Raw genomic sequence first — 23,779 nt, 5'->3', positions numbered from 1 at the left:
ATTGCTGGCTTGACAAAGCCTTGATTGAGCTTAGAAAATTTTTTTATAAGCCTTTTAAATTTAAAATTTGATATAGATAGATACATAGATAGATAGATAGATAGATAGATAGATTGAAATTCTTAAATTCTGAACCCTGTTTTAACCTCTGCTCTGCATTAATTTGCTTTGAGATATTACCTATTTCTAGTAATTCTATTATTATGTTTCAAACTCACAACATTTGGAATTCTGAGAAGTTCTCTCTTGCATTTTGAGGCAGGTACAAGCAGGTGAGGCTGGTGCTACTTAAGACCTGTGTAGCAGGATTAGGGGGGTTTAGATTGCCCCCCTTCCCCCAATCTCATCTAAAAGCTGCCCACTTCCTCCCTCCCCCCTTCTTCCCAGTGCTGACCAGCCTGATGCCGGTGTTAAGCCATGTCTGTCCCATTCACCTCTAATCCTTTTAATTTGTTAACATGACACAGGCTTTCATACACAGAGCTGCTGACATAGGCCTTCCGCATTAGCTTGGTTCCTCATCCAGAAACTACTGAAAGCATCTACCTTTTTCCACACTGTCGCACACACACGACCACACTTCCACGCGGGCACACTTATGGTAATTTTAAAGCCTATTTAAAAGCTGATGTTCTCCAGAGGGAGTAAATCCAGTGGACTGGTAATGACAGTTTGACATCCACCTTTCCCCCGTCCGCAGAGAGGATGAAGGGAGATGAGACCTTCTGTTCTCCTCTAGCTCCCTCTGCTTGACAGTGACCCAGAGAGCCACGGTTTCCTGACATGATGTTCAAAGTTCTGACCCAAACTCGCACGCACTCCCCGCCTATCTACCGCTGGCCTGTTTTAGAATGACATGACCTCATTGGAGAGAAATTGTTAATTCTTCTCTCCGCCTTTCCACTTTGCTGTCACTGAGTGAGTTAATGAATTTAATTCATTCTGATTTTACTAAGCTGCTCAGCGTTCGTTTAAATTCATAAGAAATAATGCCAGTAACCCTTCAGCTCCGTACCCCCTCCCAACCTGCCTAATCCCTGCCTCCCCTAATCTCACGTGAGGAGATGGGCCTCGGCGCTGCCACATGCACCCGGATTTCGCTCCACGCAGCAGAAGGAGAGGAGAGCACGTCTTTGTCAGTCAGGGGAAAAGCTTTAACACAGACAGTCATATAAATGTCAGTTCTCACGGTCACACACTTTTCCTGTCAGAGATGAATATAAATAACATCCTTTGCGTGAAATTATGACAGGATAATGGACGTTTGTGTTGGTTTATGGGAGTAGAGGTTTTGGCATTTTGTAAGGACTCCACGCTCCACCTTAAGCACAAGTCGAAATGGCTAATCACTTGTGGTGAATGTGTTTGAGAACTCTCTTAGTTACAAACTCAAACTTTTGCTGATAAGTAGATCCGATGCTTGCAAAAAAAAAAAAGTCTACAGTAGATAGCCTTGCAGGTTAACGCACAAACTTTAGCCATGTTGCTCATGAGGCAGATGCCAGATTTATGTCAAAATTCTATTCTTAACATTTTTTCCAGTTAAAATATCTAAAAACAAGTCAATGACTAATGAATAAAAGATTTATTTATTTATTTATTGCAGTGTGCCCCCCTTTCACCCTATCATTTCCAATCCTGTCTCTCAAATCTGCTTATAAATAAAATTGCCGATAATGGCAAAATAAAATAAAGACAAGATGTGACATGTAATCGACAAAAAGAAGAAAAAATAGGGAGAAAAAGTGGGTGAAAAGTAGTGAAGTAGTGTTGTCCAAACTGCTGAAGTGTGTTTATCCTCTTGAACTCAACCTGTCCAGTTGGGGATTTGGCAGATCGGAGGCAGAGAATGTAAAGCAGATGTTAGCTGTGGGAAATTGCTGTGCGCTGTCCAGTCCAGGTCTGCACTAGTATGTCAAGCAGGCTGTAAAAAACAGCTGCTTCTAGATTCCTTCGCCTCATTTACACTTAGTAAATCACCCATGATTCCCTGCTCCCCTGCTGAATGCTATCTCTTCCCCTCAGATCTGCCCACTGTCTTTGTGGCAGACGGCACTGTCCCTACTGAGCACTCTCAGAGATGCGTAACTTTGCGGATAAGGGCGCTGCTGCTCTTTACAGCACTAGTTTACGGTTATCTCTCCTTTCTGAGGCTTTCGGAGCAGGTGTAGCTTTTCCTGCAAGCGTACGTCACGTGCGTAAAAGCGTGAAGAGTTCCTCTGAACGAGGGGAAACTGGGGGCAGGCGCAGTACTGGCTCTTCGCAGCTTTGTTCGCAGCAGCACAATGTGCCGGGACTGATTTGCATGTAATTGTTGCCTCCGATTTGCCATGATAGTCATAAACAAGACATTAGCAATTCAAGGTGAGGAATTAGAGGCCTGGGAGACTCCCAGATCACACACATGGTAATGAAGCCCCTGGCTTAATAATGCAAGAAATGTCAGGAAACTTTCCACAAGCTGGGCGGACGGGAGGGAGGCACCCCGTGCCTAGGGCCCATGTCATCTTTGTTCTAAATGCAAATCAGTTTGTCGTGACATTGACTCTATCAAATGTGGAGCGCTCCGACACCCCAGGCCCAGAAGCGGGCTGTCAGGTCTGGCTTAGTCTCCCAGGTCCACTCTAGCTCACGCGGCGGACTCTCTCATCCTGCGCCGCCTACTTCATGGCATTTTGAGTTATCGATCTACAGCACAGAGTACTTGTTTTCGTGTTTTCCGTCTCCGTTTCTTGTTTTTCAGTCCTCTCTCAGGAAGATGTTAACGCAGCGAAGCGCTGGAGAGAGTTAGTCTGTTAGCAGGAACTCAATCCGCCTAGTCTGCAGGTACCATGAAATACAAGGAATATAATCTTGACCTTAATAATTTAAGAACTCCAGTGTGTGAAAAACTCCAGGCAGTTCAAAGAGAGATGACTCTGGCTCAGAAAGGGAGACTTCTAACGCTCTGGAAATTCCAAGGTTATCTGAGTAAGTCCTGGTTAACAGGATGTCCAGTTTTGAAGTGGGATTTGCAGTCCCATGTGACCAATTTTTTTCTCCTTCTTCCCTTTGCTCATCTCCAGCATGAAAAGACAGAGTCTCCCAAAAATAACTCCAAAGGTTAAGATATTAATTAAACGTTAAGGGGCGAGAGGACGGATAATGAGGGGACTCTTCACAAACAGACTGCCTAGTGCTCTAGTCAGGAAGCCCGGAATGAATGAAGGTACCAAATCAGTTGCTCTTCACTCTCGGTCTCTGCAGTCATTACACAAATTACCTCCCAGCCTCAATATCCGCCTGCACCTCTTGCAGTTGTCATAAGTAGCCCTGGTCATTAGAGTATGCTGGGTAATCAGATGGAACAAAATTCATCCCAAGCAATTAAAAAACACCTCCAAGACCCAGTGGCTGGCAATTAAACCTTTCACTGCGCATCTCGACCATCACCGTCTTGGTCTTTTTTTACCAATAATCTAATAACTTTGAGTGAAGTATTTAAAAGCTTGACCTTAACACAATTCCTCCTCAAAAACCAGATCAGTTGTTTGGGCCCTTTTCGCCTAAGTTACCTTGCATCTAGTTTGTTTAAAAGCCTAATCTGTTTCAGCGCATAACAAATAACCTTTTGAATTTGCCGTAATAAGGAATTTGCATACGTTTCTCTTATTTCACAGCACACAGGGAGCCGAGCAGGGAATGAACGCTGTAATTTGATGGCCTTGACACATTTGACATTAATCGCAAACTGTCTAGTGATTGGCACTTCCCCAGCAATTGTAGATCTAGAGGTAAACCGGTTTCCCTCACCGAATGGTGCAGCCTTCCATAATAGCCATGATTTAATTTAGCTATTTAACCTGTAATTCCAGCAATATTTATTGAAGAGCGAGGGGAGAAAATTGGGCCATTAGGCGCAGAGGATGAATACATTGAGATGAAAATGAACACGCCTAACTGGTAGTTGACCTTCGCGTTTTGTAGCAGTTTTTATTAGCACAGGCCACAGTAATTACTGCAAATTGAATCATAGAGAAAACTGAAATCATTCGGTAATGAGCATTTTTATTCGTTATTGCACTTTCCGACTGGGCTGTGAGGTATGAAGTCTCCGCTCGGGGCCGGCGCACGCTCCTGAGAGGATTCCGGTACACTGAAACCCGGCTAAATTAACACTGCCGAATATTTCTTCTCAGATCTGAGCCACGAAACGGTGTTAACCAGCTTCTCTTGCTCACACCACATACGGATATGAAGACGGTCATTATAAAAACCATATTTTTTTTAAAAAACAGATGATTTTCTCCCTGAACCTGAGGTGATGTTTTGTTGTTTGGTTTGTTACAGACGGTGGCTGGATTTTGTTGTGTGCCATCTTTAAAACAACATCCTCTCGCATCCTCAGATGTTGTTTTTCTGAGCTGGGGCGAGAAGGGGGGGTGGATGCCAATTTATTTGTGAGCATTGTCTTTTTTGGACGGCATATGGCACGTCCTGTAAGACGTTGCAAGATGCAAATTCAGGGGAGTCTGACTTTAAATGAAGCAGTGACAGTGACAGGAGCCCTTTTGAAGAGCACACATCACAGTACTCCAGGGAGGAACAGCAGGGGAGACCCACAATGCCGTGCGGCTCTCTCATTCCCTCTTTCTCTCTCTCCCCCCTCTCTGTCTGCACCACCCACCTCTTCCTTACAGTACAATGGCATTCATCATACAAGAGACTGGTGTTACTGTATGCACACGGCCCTCATTTACAGGCTTATCCCGCACCCTGCCTTTCCTCAAAGGGAGGCTAGCCGTAGTTTCGGAATCCTGCAGCCATAACATCATCTTAGTTCTACCAATGTTTACAGTCTCATTTTGCTCTTTTATCTCTAAGACTCTTTAGAGTCTTGCTTTGTTACCATATAGCGGTTAGCGTGAGGTGACGTGCTGTGTCGTTTACATATCCATGTATTATTTCCCTGTTGTCGCAAAGGACTCCAATTTGCTTTTTTCCCCTCTCGCTCTCCCTCTCTAGATTCAGATAGACAACTATTTTGCCTCACAATTGCGTCTCTGTTTGATGCGTTCATCTGCTTGAATAGAGACGTGTGGCAATTCTTTACACTCAGCTGCGCCGTGCTTTGCAGCCAGACGCCGCGGTTGAATGAGGCTGCCGCCATGTTTCACGAGACCCGTCTCTGCTCCGCAAAACAGCAGCTTGAGTCCTAATTAATGGGACATGCGTCGCTCTGCATATCTATCCGAGGAGAATCTAACTTAATTTTCGAGCAGGGTGTCCACACTAATAATCGTTCAACGGAATAGTCATCCCGGGGCCTGTGGAGTTTAGTCCCTCTAAATTATCATTAAGGACCAGACTACACTTAATCAATATTAAAAAAAAAAAATTCTAGGAGAACATGCCGGGATAGAGATGAAGGTGGAGCTTATTTGAGAGGTCTCAGAAGACGTTCGCATGAGGCAGGGCCTCCTCGCAAGCCTGGCGCCTTACTCTAAACAACCGTAATAAGACCAGGGTGTCTCGCTTTGGAACATCCACAGAATTGCGTGCATCTGATGTACTGAAGTTTTTTTTTTTTTTTTTTTTAATGAAATGTATGGAATATGAAGGAGCAGTTCTGTTTAGTCTAGGATGTGATTTCAGTGTTACACTCCTACAAAAATGACCCATAATTCCAATCTGCCAAATTTAACGCATCATGGTGCTCTTAAATGCGTTTTCTACACAAGTACCCTTAACCTGTTCTTATTAACAATTACAGTAATTTTTCACTTTTCAGCAGCTTCATTTTATTTTTGTTTCAAGCTGAAAAACATTTCCAGACCGCCATGATGAAGCACTTATGTCTCAAAGGCGTCTCGGTCAGCGGCGTGACTCTCTCTGGATCTGTCTTTACTGTACTATGACAGTAGTTTCTGTTGGAAATTTGGATGGCGTAACTGTAAATGCCGAAAATGGGACACCGGACTCCCTCGTGGGCCCAGAAAAGCTACCGTGCACGAGTGAGCTAGTTTCTCGCTCTCCCTTTCTTTCTTGCGCGCGCTTTTCCCTCTTTCCTCTGTAAGCCATCCAAGAAGCCCCCTGCCAAAGCTGTGTGTGAACCACAGCCAAACAAAACACAGGCAGCGGTCCAGGCCAGCGCGGCACGCTTCCACTAATAGAGAGAGAAAAGCTTCCAGACCCAACACGCTACTTACAGGACGGCAAAATTCTTTACGCTAGATAATAACTTAATGACAGCCTAAATGAAGTCCCTATAGTGAAAACCACTGTCAGCAAATGAGCACCTCATTAAAAGATGCTATATCCCTTTTCTCCCCCCTCCCCGTCAATTTATAACCCGCCTTTATTGTGTCAAAAATCTCAAATTCCTGTAGATTTTTGCTCCTTTGTCCTCGCAAGACAATCTGGTTGTGTCTCACTCACTAACACACACACACACACACACACACACACACACAAACAAATAAACAAACATACATTCACCCTGCGCTTTCAAAGCAAATAACTATTTGACAATATATGGCAAATGAAGCAAACATCTTTTTTCTTTATCCATTTTAAATGATAATGATTCAGGGTTTATTTTTAATCTCGTTAATGATGCGAACAACAAAGGACAATCCGTTCACTAAGCACGTCTTCAGGTGTAATTTACAATCAAACGTTGGCCTTGTTGCTTTTAACGACTACCACAAAATAATCGTCATGGTAAATTTGTGACACTGACTGTGAACTGTAAAATAAAATGGGAGAATCGCAGAGAATGCATGTAGAATTTTTATTCATCTTGTATTTTTTTTCTTCCTCGTTTTCAGGATGAAAGCTAAAGTGGCTCATTGTACCTCTCAGTGCAACGCTAAAACCTATTAACTGTCATCTTTTTATTTTTCGGTTAATGTGTCTTAAAGCCCGGCATTTGCATGCCGTTTAAGTCAATGTGTGCGGAGAGCCACGATTGTTATTAGTGATAATTTCTCTTTAATTGAATTGGGGTCTGCATGCACGACTGATACTGCAGATGACACACACTTTCACACAATACTGTCCTCGTTCTCCTCTCCCGCCCGGCAGCTGGGCCTCGTTGGGAATATCTAATTGAAAATAGAATCAGCCAGTGCTCAGCATGAGAAACTAATCACTCCAAACTTATCAGGAGAATGGGCAGGCTGCTATTCGGTCCTTTAATTTCGAAATCAGAGAAATCTGAGATGTCAGAATTTATTGAAAAAAAAAAAAAAAAAAATGTCTCTGTTATAAGTCTATAAGATAAGTCATGTCTAGTGTATTTGTGGTGCTTTTTTCAGTGTTTGTTATTTGTAAAGGTTAATGTGTACATATTGGTGCATGTAAATAACTAAATAGAGACATCCAGATTGCATTTTTTTTTATTTTTTCCTGATTAGTATGATCTTAGATTTAGTAGTGCATGCTATTCAGAAATATTTTTTAAACTCTCTCTCTCTCTCTCTATATATTTTTTTTCTGTTGATTTAATTGAGGCCATATTAAAAATAAAAAATATTTTAAAAAATCAGTTAATTTAATTCAAAATAATAGCCTAACAAAGCTTGACTTAGAATCAAATCACATAATTTTCGGAAAATCTGTCATTGGAAAGCACATTATGGTTGTTATGTGTTATATATTAATATTTCTGTATGTATGCATTTATGAGTGTTTTCAAGTGCATGTATATGTATAAAGATAACGCATTACTATTACATATTGCATTATCTACTATTAGATACATGTATTATTTATGTATCATTTTATAAAATATTACCTGTATAAATGTGTGTTTTGTGATCATTAAGTGTATACGATTCATTATGGTTTATTTTAGGTATTAATGTGTGCAAATGTGTGTTGAAACAAGATCCCGATAGCAAACAGCTACAGCGCCCCATGCTGACACAAAATCCGGGGATACATTCACCTAAACCTGAGCACACTCATAGTGTTAGTAGCAAGAGAAGTGCTGCAGGTTTTCTCTCCCCCTCTCTGCCTCTCTCTTCCTTTTTTCATATGGAAATGTGAAATAATAGGGTGATTAAATAGAGCTGTATATTAAAGTACAGCTGACATTAGAATTAGCATAATGTGCTCTCGCCTCGGGCTGCATACTTTATTTGCCATCTGCGTCGGACTCCAATCCCCTCGGGAGTGCAGGCGCTGAACACTTCTCAATAAACTCACGCCCGAGTCCCTTCAGCACGGCCACAAATACCATTTTAGGCAGCGGCCATTGATTCGTCTTAATTGTGGGGCAGAAATGAACATTCGGCCCCCTGATGACTTCTGTTTGTCTGCGAAAGGATCAGCTAGTACAGTAGGCTAGGTTTTACGCCCTGGTTGTTAGCATAGAGAAAGGCACTCTCTCTCTCTCACACACACACACACACACACACACAGAGGAAAAGGACAGTGCCTGGTAAACACAGACGCTACTTGTTTTCTAGGCCTTCTTTACATGGAGCATTAGTCTTTGAAAGCATCTGCCATAAAACAACAAGAGGAGGTTGGAGGATTGTGTGTGTGTGTTATGTGTGTATGCATGTAGGCCTTTGAGAGGCTGGGGGAAGATGGCCATTGTGCTGGAGCTAACGCTCTGTCCACTGTAATTAAGTCAAAGGCTTTACAGGACAAGGGTAGAGGTAAACAGATGTTCTTATGAATGCACATCAGCCACATAATAACATCCAGTGGGGAATGCATTTAAGTGCTTGTTAAAGGTTTTTGATTAAGGGCATTGATTGAAAAAATTTTTCTATGCGTCATATATATCAGCTAACGCATATAATCTGACAGAAGCTTTTTGTTTTAACCCTCATGTTCTGTTAAGAGTGACTGTTCATGATTTATGTTTGAGGTCTCAAATGGTTATTTTAAGAGCCTTAATAATAGTTTTGAAATTTAGCTTTTTCCCTCTTTAAATTATTACTGTTATTGTAAATTGTTTCACTTGAATTGAACCCAGTAGGGCATTATTGCAGATCTAACTTATCTCTTGTATCACAAAGTAAATATGCATTTTTTTTTTTTCAGAACTGTGAATGATATAGAATATAGTAAATTTGTTTCTGTTAATTTGACCAAAATTGTATTTGTATTTATTTGTATATAATTGTGTTTTGTATTGTTACATATCTAAAACTGATGTTAGAATGTGAAAATTAATTTCATTTAAACGTGTTATACCTGTGGTATCAGAGACTCAGAATTTTAGATTTTTCATGGAAGATGTTTAAAATATATTATTACCTTTTTATAATAAAATCTGAGATTTAATTAGATTATTCAGAATCAATATGATATTTAAATGCTAAATATGTATTTTTTTTAATTATTAAAGGGCATTGGGGTCTCAGACCTCAAACAGAACATGAAGGTTAAACTAATGATGATGGTATTTCTCTAAGTGCTGAAGGATGCTATAGTACCTGTAGAAGAAAACATCACATTTCAGGGTTTACAGGTGTTTTTTTTTCTTTTTGTGTTAATGTGGTAGTTTTGAAATTTTTAAAATGAGCACAGCACTACTCATTTTATTTTTACTAATTTACATTTTTGTGTGCTTACTATTCAAATTCCTTGATGAAATATTGCATTTCAGTATACCAATAGCTTCAGGCTATTGCTGTATATAATCCCTTGTTTCTGTCTCTTTCAGATGAAAACACACTCCCCTGTTTAGCATTGCTTTTCGGCAGCATGTAAAGGAATGCTAGAACAGATACTAACCATTCATTCTCTCTGCTCTTTTTGATCCTTCACAATGGCCATGATTGAAATAGACACCCATGAGGGCTTCCTAGTCCCAGCTTCTCCAAGCCCTGTGTGTGACTGCCGCCCCATTGTTCTCTCCGCAGTCGCTCACTCTCTCACACATACATATACATGAAAACACTCATAAAGGTACACAAAGCACAGCCAGAAATCAAATACCCGAACAATTACAGCAGCATATGTTTTCCTGCGTATCCTAAATTGCTGCATTAGGTCAGAACAGCAAGCTTTCATTTAATAAATAAATGAAACTCATTTCCTAGTGCACAATTACCATTTCGACTTTGTAAATCCTTTTTTTTTTTTTTTTTTTTTTTTAACCAGTGCCCCAGGAGTACAGCAGAGATGGTTTAGCATCCTTTTTCACTGTATACTCAGTACACTTGGCTTGTTTGTGCTGCCATGGTAATGAGTCCCCTTTGCACAGCAGAACCGATGTAACAGTGAAGTTGTAGCATCAATTAGTCATGTATAGTTAAAGCTCCAGAGCCGCACCAAGCACAGGAGCCACTTTTTAACACATCCTCTGATCTGAGAACTGATACTGTTCACACTTTACCTGAACCCAGAGTGTAAGCAAACTTCACACATTAACTTGCTGGTATTTAATTATATGATTAAAACTGTGGAATGCAGAATAAAATTGTTATCAGAGAAATTGTGCAATTAATTCACTGGTGAGCCTTTTTCTTCTTTGCAGTCAAACTTGCTCTCAGAGAAGTAGTGATTCACTATGATGTCATTAAGGGCCCCCTCGCTTTCCAGGAAGTGTAACTATAGAATAAGATAAAAACGTGAGAGGAAGTAAGAAAAACAATCTTGAGAAATTCTTAATGGAACAGTAAATAATACCCTTGAGCTGTTTTAAATGCCACAGACTTTAACACTCACACCGGTGCACTTTTTTCCCCCACAGCCTCTTAAATCACGGGCACTGTTTTCACTCTTTATTTGAAACCATTTATCTTGATGTGCGCTTCCCCCTCCCCCAACCCAGACCCTCCTCTCTCATTTTTTTTTCGTTTCTTTGAGGAGACAACTTAAGTTTATTTGTTTTATAGTGATGAGAGTGCCCTAAATCACAGTTTAAATTGTACTTTTCCAATTTGGTGGCATATTACTCCGGCATCCTAGGACAGTCTTGGTGCTTGGAGGGTTTCCCAGTTTAGAGTGTTCTTGCCTTGCATTATGTTTCTAAAATGAGTCAGCCATTTGTAAAAGCGAAGATTAAAGACAAGTTGAAATGCAGAATGCAAGGTTCCCAAAGCACCAGCCCTTCATGGAGCAGTATGAAAATGCACTTGTCAAAGCTCTGTTAAGTATAAGTTACCCTGTTCATGTGACAGCATGATGGGCACACGACAATGGCCATTGCCCAAAGTGGAAGGCAAATTTAGAGAGGTGTCAGATACCTCAAAGTTTGTTCTTTATAACATGTAATCACTCTTGACCCTATGTCTTATGTTTCATCAAGTCAGATTTGCTTTTAGTGGGTTATTTAAAAGGACTAAATTTCTACCACTATGACACAAGTGTTGTGGAAGTGACCTGCAGAGGTTTTAAACTCAGACATAAATAAAGATCTTTGTTGTTTTCTGTTTGGTTGCAGGTAGAGATGAACCTTCGAGTTACATATGCACGACGTGCAAACAGCCCTTTACCAACGCCTGGTTCCTTCTGCAGCATGCTCAGAACACGCATGGGATCCGCATCTACTTGGAGACCAATCCCTCGAATACCTCCCTGACCCCACGGATCACTATTCCTCCCCCTATTGGTGCTGAATCCATAACACAGTCTCCATTAACCAACTTTTTGGGGGACAACAACCCCTTCCATCTCCTACGGATGACTGGGCCCCTACTCCGAGAGCCCCCACCAGGCTTTGTGGAAAACCGCCTCCCCAATACGCCTCCCTTTGTCAGCCCCCCTCCACGCCATCACTTAGATCCCCATCGCCTGGAACGCCTTAGCGCAGAGGAAATGGGTTTAATCTCCCAGCATCCCAGTGCCTTTGAGAGAGTGATGCGCATGACACCCATGGCCATGGAGTCCCAGTCCATGGATTTCTCCCGCCGACTTAGAGAGCTTGCTGGAAACAACAACTCCACTCCACCACTGTCACCGAGCCGTGCCAACCCTATGCATCGCCTTCTTAATCCCAACCCCTTCCAGCCCAGTCCGAAGTCGCCCTTTCTGAGCACCCCTCCACTGCCTCCCATGCCTCCTAACAGCACCACCCCACCACAGACACAGGGCAAGACGAAATCCTGTGAGTTCTGCGGCAAGACGTTCAAGTTTCAGAGTAATCTGGTTGTTCATCGGCGAAGCCACACGGGCGAGAAACCCTACAAGTGCCAATTGTGTGACCATGCCTGTTCTCAGGCTAGCAAACTGAAACGCCACATGAAGACCCACATGCACAAGTCTGGCTCCATGACGGGGCGCTCTGACGATGGCCTGTCCACCACCAGCTCACCCGAGCCAGGCACTAGTGACGTCACCGGGGAGGGTATGAAGAACAGGGATGGCGACTTCAGAGGTGAGGGCATGGGCCCTGACAATGAAGAGGAAGAGGAAGAGGAAGAAGAGGAGGAGTTGGAAAATGAGAGCAGGCCTGAGTCAAACTTCAGCATGGACTCTGAGTTCAGTCGAAATAGGGAAAATGGCACAAAGCCACCCTCGGATGAGAAGAACCTCTCCTTGGGGAAGATGGTGGAAAATGTAGGGCTCAGCTCCATCCAGCAGTATAATAACTTAATAGTTGACAATCGGAAAAGACTTCCGTTCTCCAAAAGGGTCTCAGAGGGACAGAGGGACATGGGTGATGATGATTCAGTAGTGGGGGAAATGGACCAAGTGGAACGGGCAACTGTGAACGGAAGGAACTGTGGCTCAGGCGACTCTTTCTCAGGCCTGTTTCCCCGCAAGCCCACTCCGATCACCAGTCCTAGCCTTTCCAACTCCTCTAACAAGAGGATCAAAATCGAAAAGGATTTGGACATACCCCCAGCCCCCCTAATCCCGTCTGAAAATGTCTACTCCCAGTGGCTAGTGGGCTATGCAGCATCCCGCCACTTCATCAAAGATCCCTTTCTCGGCTTCACCGATTCCAGACAATCTCCATTCGCCACCTCCTCGGAGCACTCCTCCGAGAACGGCAGCTTGCGATTCTCCACGCCGCCAGGGGACCTGCTGGACGGGGGCCTCTCCGGCCGCAGTGGTACCGCTAGCGGAGGCAGCACCCCGCACTTGGGTGGGGGGCCGGGACCGGGCCGGCCCAGCTCGAAAGAGAGCCGGAGAAGTGACACCTGTGAGTTCTGTGGGAAGGTGTTCAAGAACTGTAGCAATCTGACAGTGCACAGACGCAGCCACACAGGCGAGAGGCCCTACAAGTGTGAGCTTTGCAACTACGCCTGTGCCCAGAGCAGCAAGCTCACCCGCCACATGAAGACACACGGCCAGCTCGGTAAGGAAGTGTACCGCTGTGACATTTGCCAAATGCCCTTCAGCGTCTACAGCACGCTCGAGAAACACATGAAAAAGTGGCATGGGGAACATTTGATGACAAATGAGGTCAAAATTGAACAAGCAGAGAGAAGCTAAGCCAGATTTCCTATTTTGCCTCACAATTCCTTGATTATAAAAGGGGTAGCTGGATACTCTGTTTTTTTTTAGTCTGGGTTTTTTTTTTTTTTTTGCTTTTTTTTTTTTTTTTTTCAAGTTAATGGTTTGAGTTAGTTTGTCCTAATAAACTGCCATCTGAGAATGATAAAGACATTAAAGAAGAGGAAAATGCAAAAAAAGAGGGAAATTTAATTTGGAGTCGGTATAAACCGAGTGGATACGTTAGACAATATTTTAAATGGAGCCTTTAACTGTGCAATAATTTCTGTATTTATTGGATTTTTAAAAATGTTTTGGCATGTGCAGGTTCATTTTTATTTTATCATTTTTTTTATTCCATTATCTTATGATTTATTTCAAATGCTGAGATTTTGTTTTTTTTTAACCCAAAAGACATCCTGAGATTTTTGTTTGTTTTTAGCAAAACAGAGTATCGTTTGAGAAATCCATAGGCCGCTGCTTACAATGTAGATTATTTAAGCTACACTTGTAATTTCTTGAAGAGAAGCCGCATTCAATCTTCAAATTTCAAAAGCTGAAATGAGAAAGCTTTTTTGTTTTCCTTTGTTTATTATTCATACTAAATGAGCGGACAACAATCCTTAGACCTTGTAGCACGAACTGATTTTAAGCATGTCAATCTAATTGGGAATGTAGCACTGAATATCAGTTTTAACAGTAAATCTAAAAAGGACTGTGGGGCTGAAAACCTCTGTCTACTCGAAATCAAGAAGAAGAGACTATAAAAACAGACAAAAGCGAAGGCAGCTGCTTATCGGTACCTAGTACCAACCCAGACAACGCTAGTCATAGGATGGATTGTGTTATAGGTCTCAATAGTGAATTTTAATCGCCAGCACCCTTTCCATAGACACTGCACTTAATCAAACCGTTTGATTTTGCTGAACAGCACAATAGTGGTAGAAGGAAGACGGCTTTAAAACAACTCAGGGTGAGCTGTATAGCTACTTCTGCCAAGTCTGCCATCTGATCTCAGCCGTCTTCTCTGATAAAGCAGTCCAGTCCTCTGGTTTAGCTCATTCACAACCCTCGTCTCATCTCGTTACGTCTCCACACTTCATATTACACTGCCGATCACCCCTAATGTCATGAATCAACTCCATCTTTCACATAAAAGTGGCTTGTCATACTACATTGTTATTAAGTTAAAGGAACAGACATTTAGGCCAGAGGATGAAGCAGTTTTCGTACACTAGGAGGGTGACTTACACACACACACACACACATATACGCAGGAAGAGAAAGAGAGAGAAGGGTCTTTACAGTCCAATTCGGGTTAGTAAACCTAAAAGCACATTAGTCAAATGCAAGGCAGCACCACTGTTCTGTTTCCATTGACTGACATTTAAATCTAAACATTGTTATTTTGTGTTCAGTTCTGTTGTTTCATTTTTTTGGGTATTAGGGGCTGCGGTCCTAGAGGGAGTCACCACTTTAACCAGATTAGATTAGAATTAATTCAATTATACATTCAGCAATGTTGCCATTCTATTACAATGTTTCTTAAATCACTTGAAACAGCCCTATGCATTTTTGTACATATATATATTTATCAATCATTTTGAGAAACAAATTTATACTGCACAGTAAATCTGATTATAGTTAAAAACGTATATATTGACTTATCTGGTTAATCTGGTCGTATCCCGTGTGTCAAAGCCATCAGCAGGTATGCAGATTAGTCAATTGCACAGTAAAGAGTGTATGTCATGACCTGTTGAGCGTGTGCTAAAACAGTAAGACAATTTTTTTCTTTCTTTCCTCTCATTCAGGACTTCCTGTGATGTGTAGTTGAACGCATTCTCAGAAGTAGCAACACGCTTACAGAATGCACAGCTGAATTTTCCCTTTTCTTTTCTCTTCTATCCAACTGATTTATTGCCAGTTAAACAGCCTTCTTTCGACAAGATGCCCTAACCAGCGCAAACGATTGAAGCGAGGGAATATTGTGGTTTAAAAAGAGCAAAGCAAACTAATGAAATAGAAAGAGAGAGAGAAAGAAAAGTAAACATACACAGCTCTTCGCAGTTGACCCGCACTTTATTATTTTGATTTGCATATTTGAAAACAATGGCGAAAACGGCTTCTGAGCAAGAAATTATGTTAAAAAACGGATTTATTAGGCCTTGCTAGAGGGAGCATCTGAGATTGAAGTGCCAGTGTTGATAGGCTTGGCTTTCACAATGCTGGCACTATAAAAATGAAATTAATTTATTTGGACAGTTTTTGTACTGCCATTCAATTTGACATGAGTGTGCCTTGAATACTGATCTTCCTATTTATTGTCTTATAAGACAAATGCTACACTTTTGTGATGCAAAGAATTGAAAAAAAAAAATTAAGTTCATGTGGTTTTAATCTGCTTCTAAAAGAATAATGATAAAAACAGATACATAGGTCATTTAAAGAAGTTGAACTAAAATGAGAAGTAGCCAGCACAATACTAATGTGTGTCTATGTGTGTATATATGTATGTATATGTACATATAACTGCACAAAAACACACACAATAGACAAATATATATATATGTAAAATTTTTCACTTCAGGACAGGACTGCGTCCCTTGAAAATAATGGATGATTCTTTTGCTACGAATAGTCAAAGAAGAGACTGGACAAAAATCAGGAACTACAGAAACTTTAAAAAAAAAAAAAAAAGAAAAAAGAAAAAAAAAAAAAGTAAAACGTTTAGTGCACTCTGTCTTAAAATACGTTTACAGTATTGAAACAAGTACAAGGGTAAAATGATATTTCTGTGTATGTGTGTTTTAAACAAATTTTTTTTTTCCTTTTTTTTCTCCAAGTTTGCTTATAAAGTTTCTCTGAATGCCATAGTGGCGTGTGTATATTGGTTTTTGGTGATGGGATTTTAAGTATATATATATATATATAAAAATATATATATATATAAAAAATATATATGACATTTCTCTTGTTTACTGTAAAAGTATACCAGTATTTGTAATATTGGAGAATGCCTGGGCAATTTACAAAAAAAAAAGAAAAAAAAAAAAAAAAAAGGAAAGAAAAGAAAAAAAAATATTTTTTTCCCAATTATCATTTCTTTCCGTCTTTTTCATTTTTTTTTTTTTTTTTTTAAAGATTCATTTTACAGTCCAATTTAAATTGTGGGTCTTTAAAATGTTTTGTCACTGTAACTGTAAAAGTCTTGAGTTTTAGTAACTTTTCTGCCTTGGGTGTAAGAAAATAAAGATTAAATTGATTGAAAGAGAACTGATATGGGGCCAGCGACATTTACGTATGGAAAGATACTGAGGTTCCTGTCATGTGTATCTTTCTGGTTTCTTCTTCAGTAATGAATTTTCTTAATGGCTGGAATGAAATACATGTGTAGGCACTATGATGTGTTTATGTGTGTGTGTGTATATATATATATACTGTATATGTACACACATTTGGCAGGATACAATTGTGAAAATTGAAATTAAAAATGTACAGATGAGTTTAAGAGGTTGTCTGACCTTTTACTGTAGCTACATATACAACAGTAAATGTTTTGTTCACTCTTATCTTGGTTGTAAATAATTTTATATGCTTGCCCAGACTTTGTTTAGTTTTCTCTCTCTTTCTTGATCCCTCCTCCCCCTTTCTTGATTTTTTTAATTTTTTTAATTTGTGTGTTCTGACTAGCACTGGCAGCAGTCTGTCTTTATTTAAACCCCCTTCTGTCCTCTGACTGGGGCATAATACCTGATTTTTGGGGCCTGTAAAGTTCAGGTCTTTTAGCATGAGAAGAATAGAGCACAAATATGAAATGTTTTACTTGTCCAAATCATTATTGTGTCATCATTTTATGATCAGGAAGTAAAGAAAAAGGTCTGGAAAGTTTGGAAGGTCTTTCTCTCTCTCTCTCAGTCTCCCTCCCTCTGCACACACACACATACACATACACACACACACCCACAAGAAACAGGCTCGCTCATAATATGTCTAAAATAATCGACACAGGGGACTTTCAAATGTGTAGGTAACAGGATAGCCGAGCCAAACCTTGCTGTATATGATCTTCTCTTCAATTGTGTGCAATTCACATCAAAGCTTTTTGCCGCCAACCAAAGGCTACAATTAAAGTCATCAAGAGCTACCAAAACTGACCACACTCATACAGACACAAATCAATCAGCCTGACCCACCATGTATGCTTTCAAACCCTTTCCCAGAATGTATTAACCTCTAGTATCTGCATCTTAAAAAAAAAAAAAGATGTGGCACTTTGTGGAGGTCAGAGAGCTCTGTATGACTGTTTGTCCACTCATTTATACAGTACATTCATCTCAAACTGACAATTATGTTCACTTGTGTTATACTAGTTGTTTTTGAAAGCTGCCCTTCTGTGTATATTTTAGTCTTTTTTTTTTTCCTCCCGTATTTCTTCCAAGCATTAGAAGCTGATGCCCCTTGTTTGGACTGAGGCAACTTTGGTATGCAGGTCTTGAATAAAAAAAACAAGATTTTTTACCACTGTTTACTCTTTATTTCACACTTCACGATTCATGATAATGTTTCTATTTGTTATTGAGATAAAATTTTAAACCTTTTATATGCAACTGTAATGAAAACACCAGTGGACAGGGCCGTGGGGGAGGGGGTGCTTTGTGATGTAACAGCTACATCACTGATTTTAGCTTCTGTTTGCTCTGATGTCATATAAACAGATAAAGTAAGACACTACTGCAATCTCAACATAACTGGCTCCCGGGCATGTTCTTATCATGTGGGAAATCTTAAAAGAACGCATGACTTTTTAGAGCACATAAACATATTTGTGTTTCAAATTCTTATGTGTTTTAGTAGCAAACAATTCTCAGAGGCTAAAAAGTGAGATATATTTAGTCAAATTGAAAAGAAAAAACAAAGATGCTGATTACCTCACACACTCGTCTGTCATTATGATGAGGCCATTTTGTGGAGAGTGGTGGAGCTCCATGAGTCGGAGGGATACGGAGCCCCTCCCGGGACCTGTCGAGGGTGGGTAAGCTGACTGATGGCTGGCTCTGCAGGTGCCCCATCCGTCGCGGGCCCTGGGCGGTGAATTAGCGCTCATCCCGACTGCTACGGCATCATTAAGCCCCCTCGTATCCAACTCTCCATGGTGTTAAATACCCCGACGTAATGCTCTCCCTCGGCCAGCCATCGAAACCTCCCTGCCACATCCTGGAGGGGTTTAAAACTTCACTCGGGTTGAGGGTTGGATTATGCCTGTGTAAGATTAAAAACATGGAAAAAGTATAGAAGTACTTTCTGGACTGGCCAAATAAAACACTCACGATAGCATAGCATGCACAGACCCTTTGAGTTAGCACTGAGGTGTTATTTAGCTTACTGCAAATACTACCGTATAACTAATGTTAAAAGTCTAACAATACCCTGAAATAGCTAAAAAATTCACATAAATCAGGCAAGACCTCCAGAACTATATAAAGCAGCCTACATGATGAAGTGTGATGTGCTGCCCACATACTTCTTGTTTTGATTTAATTGTGACTTTTTCAAAACTCTCCAAAATAGAATCCAAGGCCACAATTAGCCCTGCCAAGGCAGGACAGAGATGGACCAGAGCAACTTTTGATTTGGCATCAGTTTTAAGGCAGGCGGGTAATTAAGCCTGTCCCTGCCTGGCCTGCTCTTTGAAGTCTCCTGTAGGGGGGATTATTCCCACTGAAAGAAAAGAAGAGATGGAGTGAGGGAGGAAAAAGCAGGGAAGAAAAAAAAAAATACAGACAGAATGAGAGATGGAAGGGAAGGGGAAGTGAGGAAGGCTGTGATGAAATCAGATTCTTTTGACATATTCCTGTAAATTTCCAAAATTAGGGAAAAGTGGAATAATTAGCATTTAAACAATACATCCATAGCCAAACATGATAAAACCCTTTGAAAAGTAGAAGTAATTAGCACAAATTCTCCAGATTGAGTCATGGTGCTCACGTGGATAATGCAGGTTTGGGAACTATATAAGAAATAAATATAAATAACATGTAATAAATAATAGTATATGTAAGGAATAGTTGACAATGGGCTGTTGAATTCTTAGAAAATAATGCACACTGCCGTGGCCGTTACACCTCGTGTGTGCATTATTTTCTAAGAATTCAACGGCCCGGAGTCAATTATTCTGCTTATACTATGGTTACCGCACCTCAAGACACTGTTTCGATGTTGTATTTCGAGACATTTGTCAGGTTTTTGCCCTTAAAACACTCTTGTGTGTGGGACTAATTTCTTACACATCTTATCCCAAGCCTCCGTTGCTAATTCCAAAACGTCATTTCCGAACTAGTAATGAAGGCTTGAGCCTTGATTGCAGAGAGAGAGAGGAGAGAGAGAGAGAGAATAAGCAGCATATGTGAATTAGCCTACCTGATCTGTTCGTTTCTAACGGCAACAGTGTCATTTCTAACGGCAACTAATAGCGAAACTAAAAGTTTATCTCAAGAACTGCACAGTTATTACTTCGCTGGTGAGTCAATGTATCTTAAGTTGCTAAACTATTTTACTCTGATTTAATTCGTCAAAGCAGCGCTGACCAAATTTTTCTATGTGAGTGTGTGTCTGTACGATACAGTATGTGTGTACGTTTGAAAGAGAGAGCTTTCAGGACACAATAAAACTTATTTTGTGGCAAAAACCATGACAATAATTTGTCGTTTTCATCCTATTGTTTACTATATTTATTTACTTAGTCAGAGTCGTTGTGGTTTTTGGTTCTTTTGTAGGCTGTAAGGACCTATTGAGATAACTGAAATCATTTGGCGAAGTGATATGGAACTGCAATGTGGTCAAGACCTGCTAGAACTACTTTAGCCATGCTTTGAAAATAATTGCACACCTTAGAACGTTCGTCAACCAATCAGATTAAAGCAGTCCCCGTAATATATATATGAGAAGAATTTAATAAATATGAAAATACATGTAATGGTTTGATTCCCTTCTTCCCAAACCATGACTTATATTCTTCATCCACTATGTAACTGCATTGTAAAAAATAATTGTTTTATCTTAAAAAAGTAAGTTACCTGGTTGCCTTAAAATTTTGAGTTCATTGAAATTAAAAATTTGAGTTAATACAATGAAAGCGATTGGTTTTATCAACAGAAACTCAAAATGTTATGTTATCTGAACCACATTAATTATTGAAATGGATTTGACTAAAGAAAAAAATGAGATATATAGTTATAGTTAGACAGTTACACAGTGAGTTAGAGGAAAAGGAAGTGCCATCATCAGTTTGAATGAAATGCCAAAAGTTCTATTATAATCATCTTGATTAGAATATGTTTAAGGGGAGAGAAGCAGTCTGTCATACACACATATCACTTTTATACCAGATCCAGTCTTGTGTGTTTGTGTGTGTGTGTGTGTGTGTGTGTGTGTGTGTGTGTGTGTGTGTGTGTGTGTGTGTGTGTGTGTGTGTGTGTGTGTGCGTGCAGGCCAGAGCTCACCCTCTCATTAACCTGTTCCTGCTTATTTCCATTACATAAACAGCAGCAGGATTAAAAGACACGCTTGGGTTATTCAGAAGGTATGGAATTATTTCGGCTCAGTCTGACAGCGTGCGCAGACCTCCCCTCTCATTAAAAGGCAACTTCAAGTGACTTAAGCCACAGTCTTCGCTGCTGAGCCGGAGTGTTGACAGGTATGCTGAGACTTAAGACTTCAAGATCAACATGGCTATTCTTTCCCACAAAATCCCCCACCGGGCTTCAAGTGACGGCCTGAGATTTTACTGTCGGATGGGGAGGGGGCAAATTCAAACTGCTAAATAGAGCTCAGAGTGAGGTGTGGAATCTTTTTTCTTTCTCTCTCTTGCTCTTTTTTTTTTTTTTTTGGACTTGTACCTGATCCAGGGGGAATTGCAGAAAACGAAAAAGAAACGTGGAATGGTGCTCTTAATTATTGTAACGAAGGAGTCTCTGTGGAAGATAGCTCAATGAGGGAGTCATGGCAAATCAGGGATTCCCTAGACTTGTGTTGTAATTATTAATATTATTATTCAACCAACTTGTCCTTGTCCAATTGATTGGCATGGCTGTTTCATGGCTGTTTCCAACAGCAGTCGCTCTCTCCTCCTCTTCTCTCGCTCTGACAGACAGATCGGCATGACAAATGACAAGGAAACTAATCAAATATGTTTAAATCAATTTGAGGCTTAACAAATGTAGCATTTCAAGTCAGAGTCGTACGGAATTGCAGCAGATGCATAAACATCGGCACTTGGCAAGAAAACAGCACATAAATATATAATATATAACGGTAAAAAGAAAATCAGTTTTGAATATTTTATTGTAAAATGAAACTGTGTTATCTACACTGTAAAAAAAGAATAGTTGGTTTAACTTAAAAAAAAGTAAGTTACCTGGTTGCCTTAAAATTTTGAGTTCATTGAAATTAAAAATTTGAGTTAACACAATGAAGGCGATTGGTATAGTTGACAGAACTCAAAATATTATGTTATCTGAACTACATTAATTATCTAAGTTGATTTGACAAAAGATGTTATGATAAATCATGAAAATAATTTTTTACAGTGTGATATGTACTGAATATTTGAAATAGTAAAATGTAAATAGTAAAACGAAATAACTCTTATCATCATTTACACAATAAATGCATCAGTCTGCATGAGAAAACAAAAGTCAGAGCTTTGATGCAGCGATTAGCACGTTTCAGAAAGGCACATGGTGCTCATGTGGGCGATGCAGGTTTAAGTCTGGCTTATGACAAATACTGATGTAACTTTTTCCACTTTATAACTGTCTAAACATATAAATAAGCCAAAAAAAATAATTAATGAAACAATGTTATACTGATAGCACCATATAGGACACACAAACTTCAATAAATATCAGTGATTCTGTCAGTTATCAAACTTTTCAAATCAAAGTCAAAAGAAAAACACTGTCTAGTTGTGGATTGAGAAGGTCACTCTTGAAAAAACAAAACAAAAAAAGAAAAAAAGGGCTGAGACATTGAGACAAAGAAAGAAAATTCCTTTAACAGCACACCAAACCAGTCACTCAAATGTCACATTTCTGTTTTTTTCTATACTTTTTGCTTTTCCTTAAGTGACAACGGGGTGAGTTCTTTAAAAAAGCGGTTCTAAAGAACTGAAGGCTCTGGCGAGGTGCGTGGTGTCTTTTTGATATTCAGATTTGCCTGCCTACACAGAGCATTATGACACATTTGGATGATCGCATTGTGGGATTATGGGGCTGCCTTGTCATTTTCAACAACAATACTGCGATTTAGGGATGCTATTTCTCACACTGCGGCTCGCATTAACGCCGGGCCCAAAGATTTACATAAATCTTTGTCTTAAGATGAAAGAAAGGGTTTGAGACAATGAAGTTAAGCTGTAGAAATGGGAAGGAAGGTGTGTGAGTGTGTGTGTGTGTGTGGAGGGAGGGAGGTGTTAGCGAACGGGAGATGGGGAAAATATATATATTTTTCTAATTCATCCACTGTACTGTTGATACAAAGATACATAATGCCTCATTCTTATGCTCTCATCATAAAAAAATAAGCTGGAAAAATAAACATTAGCTACACACAAGACACAGAACAGAAGCAAAGTGTTACTCATTCAGAGCTGATTTACTGATTCGTCTTTCAGCGAATCGGCGCGTTCCTTAATCTTATTGCCTGTAGCAGTCATTTCCAAAACTGACCTAGATTGTTGCACCACCCCTCTATGATTGGATTCATTTCTTGTGATTGTGATTCGGTTTACATCACAGGCAAGAGATTGAAATCAGCCAGTTTTTCTCTAGGTTACTGTCGAATGCAGATTTTCAAGAGTGGATTGAATCTCAGAGCCATAATTTTTCTTGCTAAAATTTGTTTCCTGCACATACCTGGTTCCACTTTCCTTTTATGAAACAAAAGTTGATAAGCCAAAGATAATTTTCATAATTCTTACTCCCTGCAAGATCGAGGGGTTTATGACAATTTTAAATGAAAGCTGAGAAATTATTCTACTCAGAAATGTGCGGGGATAAAAGATAAATTTTTTGGTATCTTTATATAATAAAATATTAAAATATATATTAAAAATATAAAAATATATTGTACATATTGAAATGTAATTTATATATATATATATACAGTCAAACCAAAATTTATTCAAACACATTGAACATTTCATTCATTAATACAGTTTATTCACTATAGTTTAAAAAAAAAAAATGGTAATAAAATATGACAAGATCACAGAGTTAAACTGTGTCAGAAAAAAATTATGTTAAAAAAATTATGTCTAATTATGTTAGATAAATAAATAAAACATGGTCAGGTCAAAGTGTCTGAATAATTTTTGGTTCCAAAATTGTTATAA

General features: G+C 39.8%; 1 protein-coding gene and 1 long non-coding RNA gene across 5 annotated transcripts in view; one reads left to right on the top strand and one right to left on the bottom strand.

Annotated features, from left to right (window-relative positions):
• bcl11ba (BCL11 transcription factor B a) overlaps nucleotides 1-17,907 on the top strand; it is a 52,491-nt gene extending 34,584 nt beyond the window's left edge. For 2 of the 3 annotated variants that reach the window (XM_051868532.1, XM_051868534.1), the window contains exon 3: nucleotides 11,394-17,907. In XM_051868532.1, coding sequence (XP_051724492.1) covers nucleotides 11,394-13,386 — 1,993 coding nt within the window. In that variant the 3' untranslated portion in view covers nucleotides 13,387-17,907. The remainder of the gene's footprint in view (nucleotides 1-11,393) is intronic. The other variant, XM_051868533.1, reaches the window with a different exon arrangement.
• Nucleotides 10,371-23,779, bottom strand: part of LOC127498793 (uncharacterized) — a 42,302-nt gene continuing 28,893 nt past the window's right edge. The window contains exons 1-3 of one of the 2 annotated variants that reach the window (XR_007925978.1): nucleotides 18,911-20,051; nucleotides 18,318-18,648; nucleotides 10,371-10,554 (exon numbers count right to left, since the gene is read on the bottom strand). This is a non-coding gene — a long non-coding RNA (uncharacterized LOC127498793). Of the gene's footprint in view, nucleotides 10,555-18,317; nucleotides 18,649-18,910; nucleotides 20,052-23,779 lie in introns of those variants that run through there. The other variant, XR_007925979.1, reaches the window with a different exon arrangement.

Source organism: Ctenopharyngodon idella, chromosome 17 (genome assembly GCF_019924925.1).
Source record: "Ctenopharyngodon idella isolate HZGC_01 chromosome 17, HZGC01, whole genome shotgun sequence".
Classification (NCBI taxonomy): domain Eukaryota; kingdom Metazoa; phylum Chordata; class Actinopteri; order Cypriniformes; family Xenocyprididae; genus Ctenopharyngodon; species Ctenopharyngodon idella.
This window is presented reverse-complemented; position numbering and strand designations above follow the sequence as displayed.